This window comes from Chaetodon trifascialis, chromosome 9 (assembly GCF_039877785.1).
Source record: "Chaetodon trifascialis isolate fChaTrf1 chromosome 9, fChaTrf1.hap1, whole genome shotgun sequence".
NCBI classification, from domain to species: Eukaryota; Metazoa; Chordata; class Actinopteri; order Chaetodontiformes; family Chaetodontidae; genus Chaetodon; species Chaetodon trifascialis.
The window spans coordinates 24,136,704-24,158,153 of NC_092064.1; the positions used below are offsets into that span (position 1 = coordinate 24,136,704).

The window sequence follows — 21,450 nt, forward strand, 5'->3', positions numbered from 1 at the left end:
CTTTGCGCATCTCTTGCCTCTTGAGAGATGAAGAGATAAACTTTGATGCTTTAACACATTTCCACGGTTTGTTAAATGCTGAAGTGATGGGGAATGTAATAGACTTTATCTTTTTGTGTGAAATCCCTCAAAACAACTCAGCCATAACTTAGCTGAAAATAAAATTACTGTGTCCTGTTGAACTGCAAATTCATTTTCACTTGGCATTAATTAACTTTTTATCCTTGCAATTATTTAAAGACACTTAATAATAGTAATAACTCTGTGTTCCCTCAGAAAAACGGGCATAAAGAGGACATCCTTTGTGTGGCACAGTGTCCTCCATCTCTCCTCGCCACCAGCAGCTATGATGGAGAGATTATGGTGTGGAGCGTGGTTTCAGGACGTATACAGTGTCGGTTTGTCACCCCTCTTCCAGCTGAACACCAGAATGTTGAAGGTGATTTTGGAGCTTCAAAGTGAATGATGAATGCGTTCAATGAAACCTCTGATGTCATTAGACCATTGCATTTGTTTGACGTTGTCCTTTCTCCTACGCAGCGATGGACACAAGTGTTCCATGCATCACTTTCCTAAAGAACTCCAAGTTGAGGCAGTTTTCCTCGGCTACAGCTCTCGTGACGTCTGGGGCAATGGGTCGGTGTTATGGATGCACCAATTACAGCACATGACTGCACTTTACAGCCTGTCAATACACTGTTAATTATCTATCTTCTCTTTAAAAGGCTGCTTGAATCTCTGGAGTGTGCTCAGTGGAGGGAAATTTGTGGGCAGCTTCAAAGCTGTAAGAGATTTAACTTAACAGCATTTCTTGCTTTCACTTCTGCATACAAAGGGATAGGACTCTTTCTCTTGCCTCCAAGATTGCTGATCAAACATTAACCTAATTTGTGGTGCGCTGTTTCTTTGCTTAGTTCGAGTTTTTGAACTAGCAGGTACCTTCCTTGCAGCTACAGTACATAATGCAAAGCAGGGATCCTTGATACTGGGCGGTGGGTGAACATGGAGGGCATGAAGCTGAAATAAAACATGGACATATGAAATGGTCATTTTAGGTTGTTAGCAGTTAATATTTTACACAAAAACCCCTTAAACAACTTGTTATCGTACCACACTTGTGTTTTGTTACCTAGCAACAATGAATTTAAGAAATTTCCATGTACTTTAATTTCTTCATGATTAATTTCTACAATTTGTGGCCTGGCACATTTTAAATTATTTCAAATATCAGAGTGTTTGGAGGGGACTATCATCTGAGGAAATGTATTAAGTGTGTCTGCAGGGAAGGTAACATTTACTCACCACAGGGGAGATTGAAGTGTTGTTAGAGTCTGATTCCACCTCCCTCATTCTGTTAGAGCTATTGCCAAATAATGAATATGAATAGCTGGTGATATATCAGTGCTGTGATTGAAAATTTATACTGATTTTCATTTCCACTTTGCAGTCTAGATTCCAGGAAAAGATTATAAAATTGGCAAAGACGGACAAGACGACGTTGCTGTATGCTGCTGACCAAATTGGTTACATCTATGTTTATGACATGGAAAAGTTTGCCCCTGAGCAAAAATCACTGAGAGGTTAGCTGCCTTTTGTTCTCTGACTCTGATTAAACATCCAGTGAAAATACCAAGCCGTCCTGTCTATCAGAACATGCAAAATCCCGTTTGAGAGAGTGTTTCTGTTTGTTTTTTCACATTCATTCAGCTGAAAACTTCTGGCGTGCCCACACCTGCAGAATTACTGGGTATGTAAAATGCCTACAGCTCGGGCAACTCATCAAACAGAGAGGAGAGTCTGGATGTGTCGTTAGCTCGTTGTATACTTAAAACTCCCTGTGCGTACATCTTTAGTTCAGCCAATCATCCTCAGCGTGGGGTGTTGGTGGCAGCAGGAGCAGCATAACTTCCCTCTGCTGCAGTAAAACAAAGCGTAGAAGAGACTGTGTGTGTGTGTGTGTGTGTGTGTGTGTGTGTGTGTGTGTGTGTGTGTGTGTGTGTGTGTGTGTGTGTGTGGGAAGGTCTTTTAAACAGATGATCAGTATAGGTGAGATGCTGCCCGGGGTGCATCTGCCATCAGACGTACCAACAGAGTGGATGATTTAGAGTGTTCTGCCAGAAATGCCTTCTCCCATTTCATCTCATGTCTCTTTATTCTGGTCCAGCCTGCAGATTGTTGACAATGATCAAGTGGTGCTTACCTCATCCACTGACTGCACAGTGCGCCTTTGGAGTGTACATGGAGAATTCATAGGTGGGTGTCATTTAGCATCTGTCAGTCTCCTCTTTTTAGACATTATTGATGCTCATGCAAATATCATCAATCTTGAGCATTGTGCAGTGATTAAGGGAGGGATGCCGTTGTTTATGGGCATATTCATCTCTGTGTGACAGTACACATGACTGGATTAACCTGCTGGGAGACTCTGAGGTAAAAATGAACTGTTGGGCCCCTACGGTCCCCTGCTTTCGCCCACTCTCCGTGTATTGTGTATGTGCCCTGTCACCTTCAAGTACCCATCAAGTACAGTAATTATATTTTGCCTAGAGTGCGAGTAAACAAGTACGATACTCCTACGCTGAAAACAACCTGGCCCGATGTTTACAGAGTGTCAACTGCATTTTGTAGCAGATTCATTTAGCAATATGAACCTGCAAGCAGAACATTGCTTCAGTAATTAAAGACCTAAAAACTTGATTTTGAGTTAAGACATTCAGTCAGCTCGTGATGCAGGTCTGGCCATAACATTTTGGTGAAAATTCTTTTGTTGGTGTTATTTTTCTCATATTTGCAAACAAACAAACAGATGCACATTAAAAAAATTACCACAGGCCAGCTGACACACAGTGAACCTGTGAAACTGTCCGATACATAATTCTGTTATTGATTGTTAGATTAAACAAAGGAGATATAACATGTTAACTGGTTGGTGCTGGTTGGTGGACTTGGTTTCCTTTGGACAGACATAGCTGTTTTCACCTATTTTCACTCTTTGTGACTGCTGGCTGTAGCTTCACATGACTTAGTATGAGAGTGGTATCAATCTTCTCATTGAACTCTTGTGATTCTCAAAATGTTGAACTATTTGTTTAAACAGCTGTCAGCTTCACCGGTTGGTAGTTCAACCTTCATGTACCCTGACTGACTCTCACTGGCTCGAAATCCTCATTATCAGTGTTTTTGTACATAATTCTAAGTTAATGATCATCACTTTTTTCCCACTGACAGACTGTAGACAGAAAAAAATGAAAGTGAAATCCACATTATCTTGATATTTTTGCATACTTTTTTGAAAAATAATTGCACATGAGGAACTGTCATCATTTACATGTTTAGGGATGTAAAAGCAGTAATTTGGCATTCATTTTTTAACCTGATTCCTCAAACATTGGCGATACAGATAACATTTTTCTGTGGCTCTGTAGGAGATGTGCTGCACAGCAGAGCACTGCTGCAGAGAAATGATTTCAAATGAATTCAGACATTGTGACATTTTAAGAAGCCACAGTTTTCACTGTGTCACATTCTTTCAGCACCATGTCGTGCAATTCTGCAAAACATTAGAATGGAGAATTTGGTCTTTATCCGCAGGGACCTTTGGGCAGTCTGAGAGCTGGAGCGTCCACATCCCCTCTTCCTGGAAGCATCCTGCTGTCCCCTATGAGGTTCTGATTGATCCTCTAAGTCTGCCAGATCATGAAATTCTGAATTTAAAAACACATCCTTCTGATGCCATCAGTCCTGGTGAGACTGAGGCTCACAGAGGGGAACTAAAGGTGAGCTGCATTACTTTACAAATGATTATCTGAGCTGTGTAAGGTATGTTTTTCTCTCTGTCTCCCCCCCTGCAAATATTGAACTGAACTGAACTTTGCCTGCTCTTCTTGTGGCGTAATTGCAGCCAGAGACGCACAGTAAGCTGAGACTTCCTCCAACATCCACCAGTGACACAGATATTGAGGAAGATTGAAAGCATGTTTTACCCAGAGGAACACAAGAGTGGGTGTGTAATAACCATTACAGCAGCGGAAACTACTGTACATATGCAATGCAAGTCTTACACCAGACTCAGCTTAAAAAGTGACAGATTTATATTTAGAGTGAGTGTGTCTTATTTTGCATTTCAGGCTCTGTCAGAAAATTGTCAGGCATACTAACAAGCTATCGAACCACTGCGCCGTGAAAGGCTTTGATACTGTGGAGCCACCAAACAGCAGTGTAAGACCTGACCTCTCCCTCGCTCGTATTGATCCTTTCATAAGCAGCACTGAGGAACTGGAGCCAGCTGCATAAGCCGAAACTCTATTGATCACAATTGGGAAACTGGGTCATTGCAGCACCCAGTGCTATAAAGACAGAGCAAGGAAATATTAAATAGAATTAAATAAAGGAGAGAATTAGTGCTATATGGAATCATATCCAACTGGCTTGTTCCACATCAGACCATGTGAAGCAAAACAATGTATGAATGGGAGTGTTAAAACAGAAAATGTGACAATAAATGAACTGATTTCATTAATCCAAATGAGAGTGCGAGTGCTCCCGGGAAGGTTTTGCAGGATCTACAGCTGCTCGCGTTAAAAAAAGGAACCGAGTAACCTGCTTTCCAGAGTGCTGCTCCACAAAATTGCTCTTATTTGCATTTTGAAACAGGGGTTGGGAACTTGTTACCATTAGACTAGTGCGACCATTTCACTACATTAACCACCTGTTTATTTTTGTTACCATGACAATGAAGGTCAGTTAATGGGAAGGACTGCCGTATCATCTGCACGCAAAATTGGACTCGGTGTATGCGCTGCACGCAATTTGAAAGTGTAGAGTTGTGTTATTGTGTGCAGATTGAAGAGACCAAGTCCTCATCATACATTTCTTTATCATCAAGATACGATGCATTATCAGTGTATTAAATGCATTATGTAGAACCTTGAGAAGGTGATCTGGCATAAATTACATTATAAATAAAAGCCTGCATATTTGAGCTTGTTTTCGCTCTTCGCTTCCTTCTTTACAGCTTAAAGGATTTGGCAAAGCGACATCTGTCTCATGCTGGAGTTTGCCACATTAAACAAGGCTCCAATAGAGAGGATGGAGACTCTCTGTCTAATAACGAAGAAGACCATATACTAAATATTACAGCCAGTAATGTTTTAGAACATATGACAGTGGAGATTAGAGGGCTGTTAGCTGTGCATTTGGGCAAAGTGAGACACTGAGTGAGACACCGCCATGTTTGTGCAAGCAAAATAAAGCATAGTGTAAAATAACAAACGTGTGGTGTGTGGCGCACTCTGCACAGTCCATCGAGCAAATTGTCACCGTGGTATTTCGATATTGATTAGTCACTGTTCATAGAAATCAGACACACAGAGACCTTAAAAACCTGCAATTCATCATCCCTTGCACACACACACAAACACACAAATAAACACACACTCACCTGAGCACTCCCTCTCTTCATCTTGCTGGGAAATTATGAGAGCATGCAATGTAATGTTAACAAACAATAATTACAAGAGTACCTCAGGGGAAGTTATACACACCACATTCATTTTTTGATTACACTATTATAACCTAACTACCCACACAGATTCAAAGCAGTGGGACCCCAGAATTTTTCAGAAATGCTCAGTGAATATAAACACCTTTAGATAGTATTTTCTTCCAGTGAAAGCTGGAAATATTCTGGGTGGGAAACATCATAATTATAGGTCACAACTTTCACAAACCAGAGCCGAGGCTTTCATCACAGAAAAGATGTACTGCTGCTGCTTCACTGAGGGTGAACTGCAGACGCTTTGCTCCTTTTGCCAGCAGTCATGAACCAGAAAATCTGACTGTGTCTGTAAAATCAAGTAACCGTCACTGTCCACAAATCTGCTCTTTCATTTATTGTCACTGGAGAGAAATTCGTGGTGAGGCTGTCTTGGTTTTCTTGTTTCTGGCTGTGGGAGAGACTTGTTCACAGTCACAAATCTGGACTGATCTGTCAAAGTGCATCTGAATGAATGCTGCCTTCACAGCATATCAGGAATAGTTCACACAACTGCGCTGGGAAGAAAACTAATCATGCAACTGTGATGCTGCTGCAATGTGGCATTTATGGGTCTCAGAACACAGAACAGAACAAGTAAAGTTTAAATTTCATGATATTATATTTAGTATGTAGAAACAGAATTTGTGTTTTCAATACATTGCTGTGAGTAAAACATCATTATATACATTGTTGCATTTGTCCATTTGAGGGGAAAATACTGCACAAAATGAAGGGATTATGGTGTACATATGACAGATAATGTGCATGATTTAACAGCCCTTCTCCATCATTTAAAAGTGGCCGAACTTCTCTCATTTCTACGGGACCATTAACTTCTCAGCTTCATTACAGCCCTCAAATTATGTATCACACAACTGAGCGAATCTGTGAAGGAAACTTTTAACCTAAAATTTAACCTTTTTCCTGAATCTTCATGCCTTAGCTGAAAATCTTTGTACAACTCCCGCAGCGAGAAACACACAAGTGTAACTAAAAGCCCGAATGATGCTAAATTTAGGCGCGCCACTGAGCCGACATGCAGTAGTTGAGCAACATCTAAATGCAAGGTAGCTATTATAAATGTCAATTACTGGTGCACTGATGCAAGCACTTGCTGTTTTGGGATCATAATAGAACATAAGCAGCCCAGAATAAGCATACATGGTAATGAAGTATATGTAAAGGTCTAGTACACTTCAGCAGTGTTTTCAGTTATTGTGGCAAAATTATGCTGGGAATAAATGATTCAACCAAAATGTATGTAATCTATAGTAAGTTCAATTTAACTCAAAAGAAAGTGAGATAGTTGTCAAAAACCACAGAGAAGATGCCTTTGTGGATGTATCATGGATTTGAATGGGTTTTAATAGATAGTTTAAATAGTATGTATGACTTCAGGAAATACTGGTCTCAGTTCCCCAAAACTGAGACACAACCAAAGAAAATGGGCCTTTAAAATCAATAAAAGAGAAGAGTCAGGGAAAAGAGTTGTGATAAATTGTTCTCTGTGGCTTCTCCAAGTGCAAGCAAAGCATCCGATGGAGCATGTTTCAAACTGGAAGACACTGAGGTCAAATCATTAAAACTGTTCAGGCACATAAGCTGCTGGACCCCGGCTGCCCTTTTTCATGACAGACGTTTTGACTTGACGTCACAAGAAAAGCACAGGTGCTATTTATAACACTGACGGTGGCTGCGTTCCATGTAGGTGTTCCAGGTCCGGGGGCCATTGGCATGTCATAAATAGAATGGAGCTGTTATTAATTAATGCAATTAAGAACACCTGTGCTTTTGCTGCTATGACAACACAGCCTGTCGTGGTGTGTCAAGGTTCAAGGCTTTAACTACCAAACGCTTCATACTGAACAGATATTTTGAAAAAAAAAAAAAAAAAAAAAAAATTGTTTTTGAGGCTGCATTTTTTAAAGCATACTGCTAAAAGAAAAGCCAACACATTAACATATATCTTTAAAATGAACAAAATTGTCAGATAATCTGAACATTTTCAGGGTTTTTGGTGGCAAGTTAAAAAATCAGGCATGTTGGTGCTTGGGGAATTTGGGTTTCTGACCAGAACCTCAGCAATGAGTCAATTAATCAATTAATCGGTGGACAGAAAATTCCTTTTTATAATTGGCCAAATATTGGCGGTTTCAGGTTCTTATTTGTGAGGATTTGCTGCTCTGCTCTGTGCTGTGTGATTGTAAATTGAATATATTTGGGTTTTTGGACTGTCAGACAAAATAATCAATAATGAAAATATTTGTCAGCTGCAGCCCAACTCCTGACCTCAGAGTTTAAGCAGGCAGCCCTGCTAATGCTCTCTGTGCAGGCTGTGAACAGTCCCTCCAGCCTCATTTATTCATATAATAAACGGTCCTTTTTGTCATTGTATTCTCCAACGTGGAAGCAGCAGGAGCGTGTTTCCACACCCAGCGCTCAGAAACTTGAGTCTCACAAGAGCACTTGAAGGCAGCAGCTGCAAACGCCTATGTGTGATTTTCTCCGTATTTTTATTTATTTCTTTATGTAGTTTTTAGCCTCCATCTGGTCGGGCTGCCTGCAGGCTGAGCTCAGTGACCTCATCCCGCCAGCAGAGCGCGTCCCAGCGCCTCGCACAGAAAATGGAGATGCCACCCACCGGAGCACAAACCCACTCCCCCGTTTTCTGAGAAACTGTGAGAAGGGAAGCCCAGTTGTTGTTTTTCTTCTTTTCTTTTTCTTTTTTTTTAACACTGACAGAAAGCCCATGCACGGCGAGCTTTCTCCACCTCCTACACTGCTCGCAGGACTCTTCCAGGATGCTGTCGAACAAGCCTCATATCGGGCACAAAGTGGCAGGCTGTTGGATTTTCCTCTCCCTCTGTAAGTCCTCACTTTACTTTCTAATCTTCATGTCCAGGAGGGTCGGACCGGGCAGCCGTGAGGGGCGTCATGAGCCTCAGCAGTAAACAGTTTGTCCTGTTTGTCAAAGGTGAAGCTTGTGTTTTGGAAAGAAGCGACAGCGTAGCGCTGAGCGCGGGGCTTCCAGCGGCAGGAGGAAGAGGAGCAGCGAGTGTTATTTCCACAACTGTTGGAGAAGTGCGGAGCCATGATTTCGCCTCAACTTCCTGAGGAGTTGAAAGGCGATTTGCACGTACGGGTTGCCATGTGGGTTTGTGCATACTGTTAATTGCAAGTTTACACTAGAGTTGATCGCGGGGAAAGGGCTGAAAACCGTCGCGTTATTCCTGCTCAAATCTGTTCCCACTCGCGACAAGCGGCGTTAAGTAGCTTCTTCCTGACACATCGACGTTGCACTAGTGGGAGTGAAGCCCGGGGATGAATGCACCTCAGGCTATAGCGACTGTAAGCTTAACCCAAGTCAGGTTTTTCCTCTGTCACTGTGGATCTGCGCAGAGGATCTAGCTACAAAAGTAGAGGATGATAGAGGAGAGATTTCTTCCTCTTTTTGTTGGCATAGGAGGGGAAAAATCCTAACAACAGTCTTGCAATTCAAAGAGTGTCAATGTGCTGTTATTTAAAAAACTCAATTTGCTGCAGAAAATTGACATTTCTACCTCCTCTCATGGACTTGATTGCTAAATTGTCCAAATAATTAGTGGCTTAATGTCAAATAATTAAGGTGAATTTAATTTAACAGGACTAAAATCAGGTTTTAACCCCTTTAACTCTTGCATGCATCATTATGTGTTCCACCATTAAAAATGAGGATCTCTACATTCAGTACATCCGTGCGTATGTTCTGGCACATGTACAGAATATATTCAGTGATGTGTCACGTCCATTGGGTGGGGTGCAGCACACAGTGTGTGGCTGCAGCTGTGAGAGAATTGCAGTGAGTGACCAATATTGCATCGGCCCACTGTACCATGTGGATGTCCTCCTGAAAAGACTGAGATAAATGCTGAGCGCGGGAGACTCTGTCTGCCTTGCAAGGACTGGAAATTGTCACAATGCAATAAAAAATAGAGGCCAGAAAACACACAAGGACGTGCAAATATCTTGCCTGCCTGGGCTGTGTTTTCAGACCACAAACATTTTGCAAGCTCATCTATGAATCTCAATGCTGCAAGATATTGTCCGTGGTCACACTGATTCATTATTAATTGGCTTTGACCCAAGATAATCGTTTTTTAACTTACACTTAGTTACTCCTTACATTTCCTATCAGCTTACTTTACACCTGACCAAGCTTATGTCATGTAAAATGGTCGCTTTGTTTTTATAGACTTTCATTTCTGAGTTCTCTGGCACTGCAAGAAAAGTCGTCACATATCACGTAGGATCACCTTTCACTCTCAATTCGTGGTTTCGGGTCAGAAAATTTAAGCTCGTCTCAGTTTAATCCGTGTCGAATGACAGGATGAGGGTGAAATGTTAAGTTTACCTGAAGTTGGATGCACTTCAGAACTACTATTCAAGTGTGTGGATTTGTCAGAAATACAGTGCGGTCTGGGCGGTATGGGCAGTCAGGCTCACTGCTGCAGTCCACCCGTATGTGCACAGGGTAGCATGTATTTGGCACCAAGTCAAGCATGTTTAGTTGGGCATGAGACTCTGACAAGGCAGCTTGTCTTCCTCCCCTGTATGTAATATTCATGGAGCTTACATCAAGGCACACTGTGGTCTGGAGAGGGTCCAGTTTGGTGACATTAGGGTGCCACCTCTGCTGTTTTTCAATGATGTCATCCACAAGGTTTCAACAGACCGTCATTTCTGATGTGCACTGGAGCGGTTTGCAGCTGGGTGGCATGCATTCAGGATGAGGAGCAGCACCTCCAAGTTTGAGGCTGCAGCACTGTTTCCTAGTCCATATGGGCTGCATTTCAAATGTGGCTCAATTGTGGTCCACAGAGTCTGCATTTGATTGTTGATAAAGGGATACTACAATGACGTGCAATATTTGGGAAAGAGAGCGTACAGTACACAAACTGTGGATTCCTATTTTCCGACTGAAATCTTAAAGGACATATTCATATGCTGTTATTGTATGAGTGCTGAAACGCTCAGAATCTATAGTGGTTGGAGACGATCTTCATACTTTGCTCCTGAGAAGCTTGTTGCAGTTTTGTCATCCTAATTTCAGGTCGAACATGTGGAAAGTTACAGCTCACCATTTTATCTAAAAGAAAAAAGAAAAAAAAGTTGCCTTTCGCTTTCTGCCCACTCTGAGACGCCTCAGTTCAGATGTCTTGGGATCTTTCTCAGAAGTGACAGTAAAATTGATTGTGAGATTGATGTGGGTAGTGATGGTAATGGGAGAGCTCAGCCACAGAGAAAAGCTCTCAAACAGCTGCCTTTGTTCTGACCGTCAGCTGTGGTCGGGGCTGAGGGAATGAGATTGCAGACGTGAGCCGCCACGTCGAGTTTTCTCCGCAGGATGCTCGGCCTCACTGTGGGTGAAAGGGTGAGGAGGTCTGTGATTCAAAATCACGTCAGGGTCCAGCTGCTGCTGAGGCCCCCGCTCCCTGAAGGGAAGCAGATGAAGTGGATCAGGTAGCTGGTAAAGATAGAGGCCAAACTCTTTGAGATCCAGGATGTGCTGGAGAGATTACTGTATATCTCTAACTGGTCTGGGATTGTTTGAGAGTCCCACAGGAAGAGCTGAAATGAGCTGCTGTGCATGTGCAACTTGGTCTTGAATGAGCAGCTACTGGCTAAAGCATGAATGAATGCATGGAGGCCTTAGTCATGGTATCAAAATTAATCCTAATTGGAAACTTTAATTTAACTTCAGTTACTTACAGAGAAGGTAATATTAATGGGCAATAGAAATTGTGTTCTGTCCTAGATTTTGCTGCGTCTCTGGAGCAGTCTCTGAGATGCCAGAAATGAGTAAAAAATGCATTCCCAGAAGCCAAGGTGAAATCTTCAGATAGTTTGGTTTGTGCAAGCGACAGACCAAAACCCAATGGTTCAGTTCACTATCATATAAGACAAAGAAAGCACCAAATCTTCACATTAAAGCTGAACATTCTGAGCATTAATTAATCAGCTTAGTGTTTAGCTCCACCACTAGCTGGACTGTTTTTTTTTTGGCAACATTTGGTTCTTACACAGTTTTTGCATCCATGTCATTCAATCTATCCAAGTGCTTTGATTTGTCAGTTTCCTTGATCAGCCAAAAACAGACGTTCATGTCTCATTATATTATCCACGAACAATGACTCAATTTATTTCCCTCTAAAATGTTCACAATAGCTGTCAATTATAAAATTCCGTATAAACATGCAAACATCACTGTAAAAAACTATAAACATTATGAAAATTACAAATGTTGGTGTTTGCAGTCTGGCCACTGGATTGCATATTTTTCGAATCAGAGAGGAAGACAGTTTGTGTGCATATTTGAAATATCGATGAATTTTGAATCACCGCACACCACGTTTGTTAACTGTTTCCTAGATTATGGCCATGAGCCGTCACTAACGTTGTAACATCTTTCTTAAAGATAAATTTCAAACCATCTGAGGATGTTGCACATTGAGCATCCGAAAGAGGATAACAGGATGTCATCTGTATTTAAATAAAAAGATAGTATTAAGAGAGATCTCCAGCTAGAAGCTCTAACTGGGTTAGGAGTTTCCAGTATGCATTCTAGATGGCTGCTGGCGGTGCTTGAATGGGAATAAAAAGTTTGAATTTAATATGACACAATGCCAGATGAAGCCTGTGCTTCCTGCATGCCTAACAGTGTGCAGAGCAGTTTTCATAAAATACAAATCAGATGCATTATTACAACTGTATCTGCAGTGCAAACTGTGTGCCATCTGTGCCAGTTCTTTGATGAGCTACTTTCATTTTAATAGTGTTTGCTGCCTCTGTCCCCGCAAAGCGTTATGTTTCCCCATTTTTTTCCATTATCGAAACACGGGTGTTTTGTGATAAACTTTGCAGAATTTTCACCAACAATGAAAAATGATTTAAAACAGCCTTGAGTCGTTTTTGATTTTCAGGAACCAGAGAGTGGAATCCAGTGAAAAACTTTGACGCACTCTATCAACTCGTCATTTTAAGATGTTTTCCGACTCGTCGCAAGGCAGAATTTAAAGGGAGGGTGATTACACGCAGTGGAAAGAGGCAAACAAACATGGATTAGACAACACAAACTGAGGTCAGGACAGGTCTGCAAGAGCTGGAAACGTTTCTCATTGAGCTGTACGGCTCCTCTCCTTGGATGCACAGAGATAAGAGTAAAACTGAGAGGGCCCACAGCAGAGAGTTGGCTTTTGATAAATTTAGAGTTCATTCCCAGTCTGAGCTGTCACACTTTCACAGTTTCGAATCCTATCGCCAGACAAGAGCGTCCACATAGAACGATTCTGCAGAACCACAGAGTGTAGTGTCACTGACAGCAGTATCTAGGTATGACTGAGGTTAGGGAAAGACAAAGGATGTGGTTAAAAATAGAAAGGAAAATGTGAATTGAACACTTCTGCCGTATAGCTAACACCCATCTCCTGCACGTCCTGATGGCACCACGACCTCCACACTAGACTCCCTGACTGGATACATATAGGGCGAGCTGCCTCCTGCGTGGCCACTGAACATTGCCATTGGACATAAATCATCCATAATCATCCAGTATGGATGTAATTACTGGGTACACCGGGCTGCAGGCACCATCTGCACACACAGTCAGTTAACAGCTTGAGCTAACCTTTGTACACTCAGTGCTTATGCTGTTTTGAGTGTGAACTGCAAAAAAACTCATCAAATTTGCATGAATAAAGCAAAATTAACTTTGTGTTAATTTTTAACACACCTCGATGGCAGAAGCACACGAGAATCCCATTTTAGTCCACTTTGTCACATCCAGTAGAATTTAAGTTGCCTTTTATCTCAGATTGGATTTGCCAAATGCAGAGGAAATGTCTGGGTCTCTTTGTCTTGGTGAATGTTTGACCGTCCTCACCAGCCACTACGCCATTTTGTGCCATGTGGAAAGTGTTCTTGTCTGAGCTCGAGTGCTGGGAGCTGCTGTCTGTGGCTTCAGAAGGGTTTGGTAAGAGGTGAGACCAGGTTTAATGGTCCTTAGCATGAGGATGTTTGTGCACTGGTCTCAGAAGTGTTCTCTGGCAGGCAGCCCCACCATAAATATCTGAATTGTGACGCTAACGTGATTTTAGGTTTTATTGTCTCTTCCATATTGAATAACTTTGCTTTTCGGGACCGCCGCAGCTGCACTTCGGGCCCTTCACTATTCACCATCTTTTGAAGGCAGTAGTTGTCTGATTTCGCTTTGAACGCTCGCACATGGACGCAGTGATTATCAGAGCTCTTCTAAAGCTGACACTGACTGTTAATTAGCATTCAAGTTAATATAATACACCTGCGTAGCTGGCTTTGTGAATGTGATTTAGTTACTTCAAAGTACTTTCATGTGCTGTCCACATTTATTTTCACTCCCTCTGTAGCCATTAAATCTTGGATGAAGCGGAAAGTTAAGTCAGACACCAACCGTCAAACAAGCAAATCATCGCTCAAGTATACAAATCTTTTCAGATTTTTACATTATGTACATGCATTTCTGTGGAAGGAAATAGTGGAAGAAGTATTCATATCCTTAAGTTAAAGTACAACAGTGCAAAAGTACTCTATTTCAAGTAAAAGTCCTGCATTTTAAATCCTACTTAGGTACAAGTATGGTCAAGTAAAGTAGGTCAGTAAAATGTACTTAAAGTATCAAAAGTAAAAGTAGTCGTTTTGCAGTAATATCCCCTGTGACTGATATTCTGACATGATTAGATTGTAATCCTGATGCAGCAATGTGTAAGTAGCATTTTACTGCTGTAGGTGGTTGAGGTGGAGCTAGTTTTAGCTACATATTTAGGTCTGGTGACTTCCAACCAAGGGGCCGGACCCCTTCAGCAGGTCACCAGATAAATCTGATGGAGCTTGAGATGATTAATGAGAGAGGAAAGAAGGAAAAACAAAGTTGTTCTGAAACACGACGAGGAGACACATTTTGTCAGCTTATCTAATGTGTTTTATGTAACATATTAATCTGAACTAGTAACTATAGCTGTTTTTGTAAATGTAGTGGAGTAAAAAGTACAACATTTCCTTCTAAAATGTACTAAAGTAGAAGTATAAAGTGCCAGAAAATGGAAGTAGTCAAGTAACGTTCAAGTACCTGAAAATTGTATTTAAGTACAGCAGTTAAGATATTTTCCACCACATTCTTCTTGCAGAACTGTTTTCCTGTAACCAAGAGGAGTTGTATTTCTATGAAGTACCCTCTGTACATGCTTTCTTTGTCAGACTCATTCTGCAAAGATACCAACCTGACCCCCCCCACCCCCACCCCCACCCCCCTTTGTTATGAGCTATGAGCACAGTGTTTCCTGGCTAATTGCATCGGACGTGTGCTTTGTTTACAATGACAGTGTAAATTTAGATTCTTGTTGAAAGGCATTCAGCTAAACCATTCAGGGCTTTCGGCATGTAGAGAGATTTCCTGAGTTTCTAAAATCAAAGCAAACAAGTTCCCTTCGGTACGGCTCAATTGAAAACATGGTTGGAAACAACAGACTTGATTATGCAGCGATGAGATGGAGGTGCTCCCATCAGCACTCCTGACATTATGTAGTGGGTTACTCCCACCCTCTCTCCCTCTCCCTCTCCCTCTCCCTCTCCCTCTCCCTCTCCCTCTCCCTCTCCCTCTCCCTCTGTGTGCGTCTCTCCCGCTCCAAGGTGAGCCATGAAAAGATGGGAAGTTGGAGCAGATGTAGATGAGTGAACTTGGACGTGTTCCTGAAGGAAACTTCATTTCACGCCAAATGTGGCATTTTTAATCCTGATGGAAACCTGGATGACAACGAGCTTTGAACTTTGAATGTTTGTGAGCAGCTCGAATTCGTGGACATTCGATCATGAATTTGTTTTAGCTGGTTTTTGAGGCAAATAAAGACATGGATGCAAATTGTTATTTCATTGTAAAGTGTCGTTGCTCCTTTCGTCAGCAAGCACAGGTGTTTGTTTCCTGTAGGAGCCATAAGATTGTGTATGTAAGAGAGGGTTAGGTGTTATGAGTGGCAACGAGGTCCACATACTCGCTGTTTCTGGAGCTTTCAACCATATTATGTGGTCTTCATCTGGAGATCCATGAGTCAGTTAGATACGATAAGATTAAATAATGCTTTATTGATCCTACAGTGGGCAGTGTTACAGCAGCAAAAGGGATAGTGTGATAGTAAGAAGCGCCTGCAAAAAAAGTCAATGGTTGAGTTCACATTATTGCACATAGGGGATATTGATTTTACAGTTTTATAAACACTGATGATGCACATGAATGAGTTTGTCGGTGTCGTTGTGTGTGGTCTGCTGGGAGCAGTGTTGAATGTACAGTCTGACAGCAGCAGGATGGAAGGACCTGTTCTCCTTCACACACCGCAGGTGAAGCAGCCTGTCAGTGAAGGAGCTGTCCTCCGCTGTCCTGCATGGGGTGGGACATTCTCTCCATCAGGGATGATAGCTTAGCCATCATCCTGTTTTCTCCCACCACCTCCACCAGGTTGAGGGGGCATCCCAGGGCAGAGCTGGCCTTCTTAATCCGTTAAGTCTCTTCGTGTCAGCAGTTGAGATGCCGCTGCCCCTCCAGACCTGTTCATACAAGATGGTTTGTGCCACCACAGAGCCAGAAAAGGTCCTCAGGAGTTCCCCCCTGCACTCCAAAAGACCAGAGTCTCCTCTGCAGATACAGTCTGCGCTGGCTTCTCTTATATAGGGCATTTGTATTGTCAGTCCAAACCAGTTTATTACTCAAGTGATCACCCGGGTACTTAAGATTCCATCATCTCAATATTCATTCTCTGGATGTTCCCTCATGTAGGAGGAGAGCGTTTGCACCTGTGGAAGTCCAGCTGTTTCCCCTGCATAGATCTGGTGGTGGCTCTGCTCTGTCGGCCTGATCTGTGATGAGGCTGACGATTCCAGATAGCTGAATTATGCCTAAAGTCTGCAATGTAGAGGGTGAAGAAGAAGGGACAGGACTGTCCCCTGCAGGGCCCCCGTGCTGCAGACAGCCATGTCAGACTCACAGTCCTGTATCCTCACATACTGTGGTCGCTTGGTGAGGTAGTCCACGATCCATGCGGGGGTCCACCCCTGCACGCTCTAACTTGTCCCTCAGTAAGCATGAGCTGTATGGTGTCGAAGGCACCTGAGAAATCAGAGAACACGATTCTCACTGTGCTACCAGCCTTTTCCAGGTGAGAGATGGATCTGTACAGGAGGTAGATGACAGCATCATCCACCCCGACGGCAGGTTGATAGAAGAAGTGTAGCCGGTCCATTGATGGGATCAGCAGGGGTAATGTTGCCTTAAAAGCTGAGCTTGACAGATTATTCAACATTCATAATGATTAACAATATTTTTATTATCACTGTAAAATATCTTCCTCTGGTTCAACTGAAGTTTTCCTGCTGCCGTTAAAATGTGAGGTACCTGAACTAAAGTTGAATAGTGTGTCCATTTTTGTCACGTAAGAAAATGAAAATGTAAAATCCTGTAAAGTTCACTGAGCTTGACGTTGGACAGCTCAACAGCCATTTATTGCTCAGACAGAGCTTCGGTCAGATTTGCTTTTGTCCTTCTCTCAGTCTGAAAAGTCAGTTCTTCATTTGAGGCAAATAACTTGTAGCCGTGGAAGCTGTCATTGGACTGAACCGGAGTTGTGAAGGCAGCAGGTGATTCTGCTCCCCGTGACCTTCATGTGTTTCAAGTGCACAAGAGCAGGACTGAATTCAGTACTGACCATCTTGGTTCACATTGTTTTCATTATAATGAGAAGACGCTACCTTGGATTAACATGTATTAGAGACGCAGCTCTCAAACAATGCATGCTTAAAAGTTTTTTTGTCCAGAAATTTAGTTTAACGAGTTGAGTGAAATCACAGCAGTACATTCATCCAGTTAATCAATTCAGCCGTTCAGAGGTTTTGAAGTGGTCTGCAAAGAAAAATGTAAAAAGTTAAAAGATGAGGTGATTCCACTAAAATGCTGGCAAACAGGTGAAAATGGATTGAAGAAATGGAAAAATCTCTGCTGAAATTTGATTAATAAAATTGTACATGCTGCAGAAACATTTTCTTTTACGTCAGGTGACTTTTTATCCGCAGGATCAACAGCAGCTCCTTTCTGTTTTCTCTCTATTTTGTCTCATTACGTTTTGTCATTGGAGGCATATTCCGAGCTGTCCTCGTCACAAAAAGGCTCTCACTGCAAACTGCACTGAACAGAGTCCTCATGCAGCAACAAACAAAAGCCACTTTTGATGTGCGGAAACATATAAATTGTGTGTGAAAATCAGATCTCCCTTTGAAAACTGGGTGAATCTTTGTGTGAAAATTGAAAGACATCAGGTGTAATCGCTGCCTTAATGTGGGTCTTTTCCGCTCCTCTAAAGAAATCTTGTGTCTTCTTTTTTAAAGGAATAATAATATTTCATTGGCTCGCCAACTGCCTCGCATCTGTTGTTTTTTGCCGCTTTCGTGACTAAAATAATTAGGTTCATTACATTGTTTGTGGCTGTGGCTTTACCGCAGGCTTTACACACTGAGATGTTTTGAAGTTAACTCAGCTCTCTGAATAATTTAAGGAAAGGATTCCCCTGCATGGTGAGAATTAATATCTGACCAAATTACTGCAGATTGGGTCATAAAAGCAAAGTCACAGAGATCATATCTGTCTTATGAAATATGTACCTTTTTATATTGGATTTTTTTTGTGCACATGCTGTATATTAGATATTAGACTATAGCTGTAATGTGAGCTGGCTTGTTCCTGGAAAACTTATCTTCCAGGCTTTAATCAACATTTGCCCTTTAGTGGCTGCTACAGCGAGTCAGGAGAGGAAATTTAACTCTTTCTCAGTTCTATCACCTGATTAAAGTCAGATTTAAAGTTGACTGATGTTAGAGTGCAGGCAGCCTGATTTAATATAAACTGCTTTATAAATTCATTCTCGGTGACACTGCTGTTTTTGATGTATTGATTTGAAATCCTCCGAAGATTTTCTTGTCTGAGAATCGATGGCAATGTAATTGGATAGAAGCTCTCCTGGCTCTTATTACAAACTTGTATAGATGAATGGCGCTCTTACAGATCCAACGTAGACTCGAATGAATCAGGCTGCGAGTAATCCTTTGAGCATTTAATTAAATATTTCTATCTTCAAACATAATAACATGAAGCAGATTGTTCCATTTGGTCCTGTCTGCGTAGAGAAGACAAGCGTAGAAGTGTACGGTTCATCTTAAAAGGATTCATTGCTGTTTGTGTTATTATCATCTAAAATATCATTTTCCTCTTCCTGTTCTTACAGTTCATATCCACTTTTCTGCTGGCAGCTCAGGAAAAGGCTCACAGGTAAGAAAAACAGTTGACACGTGATTCTTGCTCTTGAGAATTAGTGTTTATCATTCATTTCCTGCTCGCCTCGCCTCCATTAAAACCTTAATTACCTGACCAGCTGAAACTAATGACCATCTTTCTTTTAAAATGGATTGATTATTGGCCTGCAGATCGGGAATTTAATTTGCTCTTCCACACAAATCTGTTCGCTCTTTCTTTCCTCAAGTGCAGGATGATTTTCTTGCTGTTGCATTTTCTAAGTCTGCAGTTGCAGCTCGATAAATAATTAACATGTTCAGTTGCTCTGCTTCTTCTTGGTGTGAGGAGATGTTGACAGTAAGCCTCCTGGCAGAGGTGCTTAGCATCGCAAAAATAGGAAATTACTGTCTTGCCTTTAACTGATGTCAACTGATTCCTTCCCTGCAGAGGAAGTTTCAACCTTTCACTTTGTCGCGTTTCATATTTCTTATATTGTTGTAAACGATGTGAGGCAGAAAGTGTCATCAACTTAACCTCCAGTGTAATCTGTGAGAATAATAACAAAAAAACCTTCAACATCAGTTTTCCTGCCTAAGAGAACTGCGTCACATCACCTGTGTCCCTTTAAGAAAGGATACTCAGTTAAAACGCTTCATTTTTTTTGTCCATGAAAGAGCGATTTGGGACAGCTGCCTGTCAAAGATTTAGACGCCATCTATTCAGGAGAAGAAAGTCTTTATGGGAATGACAAGAGCAGTGTTTTTGCAGCCTAATCAGGAATAAAAGTCATGTCTCATGTGCTGGAAAAGAAGATTGTAAAAGCCGAGAAACTGCTTAATGGAGTTCCTTTTGTTTGAGCTGTTACAATGCGTCTATTCTTAGACATAAGCGTCCGCTGAAAACAACAGAAAAACATGTTTTTTTTCTTCTCTGCTCTTGACCCTGACATGTGGCTGCTAGCACATCTGAGATGGGAGTGTTGTTGCCTAGTTGTCATGGTAACGCAGCACACGTGCCCTGCGTTTATCAATGCATTCACATTTTTTAATGTTAACTTTCGACAGGCGTTTGTCAGACAGAGAGCGGCGCCAAAATGTGTTTTACGCCTTCTGTCAGACATTTGTTTTATTGCGAAATGTTTGTTTTTCTCACTGAGCCCAACTGCAAAGTGGAAGCCAGGTGGTTAACCCCCTTTTTAGATCTCCTGAGCTGAAGAGCAACATTAACAAATTAGATAGGAATACAAATTTTTAGGTCATAGACGTGCTCCAGTTTCATCATAGAAAGTCATGAAATTTACATCAAGGCCATGGCCGCCATTATTGAATACAACCTGTTGCAACATGTGCTTGCAAATTAGTGGACTCCAATGTAAACACACTTAATTTACTATTCCAGAAGTAAACCATTCACTGAATAAAGCAATTACTCATGACTCTTTCCACAGAGGATTATTGAAGTCGCAGTGTGCTGTATGTGGGACCTTTTTGTCACTGTGGTTTAAAGCAGTTTTGTAGCAATAAGATCAATCATAATACAACTCATATTTAAGCTTCCAGCGAAAAAATAAATTACCTTTGTGGTTTGGAGAATCCAAATCCAATATATTTAATCTAACTTTGCTTCCTGTCTCACCAACTCGGGTTATTTTCCTCAAGAGAGTTTTTGTTGGTGCCAGATATTTGGTTTTGAGTGTGCAGCTATAATTTAGTTGTTAAACACACCGAACATGATTGATATTTCTCTCAATTATACAGGGTTGTTGAGGAGCATATAAAGGTAGTTCTGAGTTAGAGGGTATGCCACATGTTTTAAGCTAATGCTGAAGATGATATTGGTATTTCAGTTATTAAGCCTATTGACAACCCTTTTTTTTTTTTTTTGATGTATAAGGTGTTTCTGAATCTGCATTTACTTTGTTTCAGTCAGCCGTTTGTTTCAGTAAGAAAACTGACTTGCAAGAACAGTCACCACAATCCAGCAGAGCTTCATTGTCACTATCGCAAGCTAAAATTACTGACTTGGCAGCAGTTTTTATGGAAAACAGCAATGAGGTTAAACAGTTGCAAGTCTCTGAGAGGAAGGCATGTCATCGTTAAAGTGAGGAATGGTGAGAAAACGAATTAATGAATCTGACATTATCGTGTGCTTTGGGAAATGGTTGACGGGGGTGTCGAGTGAATTGTTCTCAGTATGTTTTGCGTTTAATGGAGTCAGTTCTAGGTCTTTGAGCCGGTGTTTGATCGGAGCCTTTTTCCACATGATTTCTGTGCCAGTGGTCAGCAGAGAAGATCTGGCACCTAATAAGAGAGGATTCCCCATCTGACTTCAAACAGCTGGGCTCATCCCATCACCACTAAAATCTGGCTAAATCTGCAGGGGCTCCTGTAGCATGAGCTGTGGGTAACACTGATCTCATAATGCAAAGCAGCAACAGTCAAGGAGTATTAATCTTACACTTAACATGTTAATAAAAGTGATGAATGCATTTTCTGTGTAATTCTGCAACCCGTGGCTGATTGTTTGCTCCCTTACAGTGGAGGAAAGATCTGTTTTTCAGAGGCAGGATTTGAAT

General features: G+C 41.6%; 2 protein-coding genes across 2 annotated transcripts in view; both read left to right on the forward strand.

The window, feature by feature from the left end:
- The first annotated feature begins 562 nt into the window (after positions 1 to 562).
- wdr95 (WD40 repeat domain 95) lies at positions 563 to 4,706 on the forward strand. The gene is made up of 6 exons (XM_070971037.1): positions 563 to 636; positions 726 to 784; positions 1,448 to 1,580; positions 1,708 to 1,747; positions 2,165 to 2,253; positions 3,592 to 4,706. Exons 1-6 carry the CDS (start codon positions 633 to 635, stop codon positions 3,807 to 3,809), a joined length of 543 nt encoding a protein of 180 aa, XP_070827138.1. The 5' UTR covers positions 563 to 632; the 3' UTR covers positions 3,810 to 4,706.
- A 3,137-nt stretch (positions 4,707 to 7,843) lies between these two features.
- The window catches only part of b3glcta (beta 3-glucosyltransferase a), a 57,737-nt gene continuing 44,130 nt past the window's right edge, over positions 7,844 to 21,450 (forward strand). The window contains exons 1-2 of the mRNA XM_070970914.1: positions 7,844 to 8,401; positions 18,868 to 18,911. Coding sequence (XP_070827015.1) covers positions 8,338 to 8,401; positions 18,868 to 18,911 — 108 coding nt within the window. The 5' untranslated portion in view covers positions 7,844 to 8,337. The remainder of the gene's footprint in view (positions 8,402 to 18,867; positions 18,912 to 21,450) is intronic.

Coding starts and splice junctions, on each gene's coding strand:
- wdr95 (XM_070971037.1), top strand. Junction 785..1,447: donor TTGTGGGCAGCTTCAAAGCT/GTAAGAGATTTA, acceptor TCCACTTTGCAG/TCTAGATTCCAGGAAAAGAT. Junction 1,581..1,707: donor TGAGCAAAAATCACTGAGAG/GTTAGCTGCCTT, acceptor ACATTCATTCAG/CTGAAAACTTCTGGCGTGCC.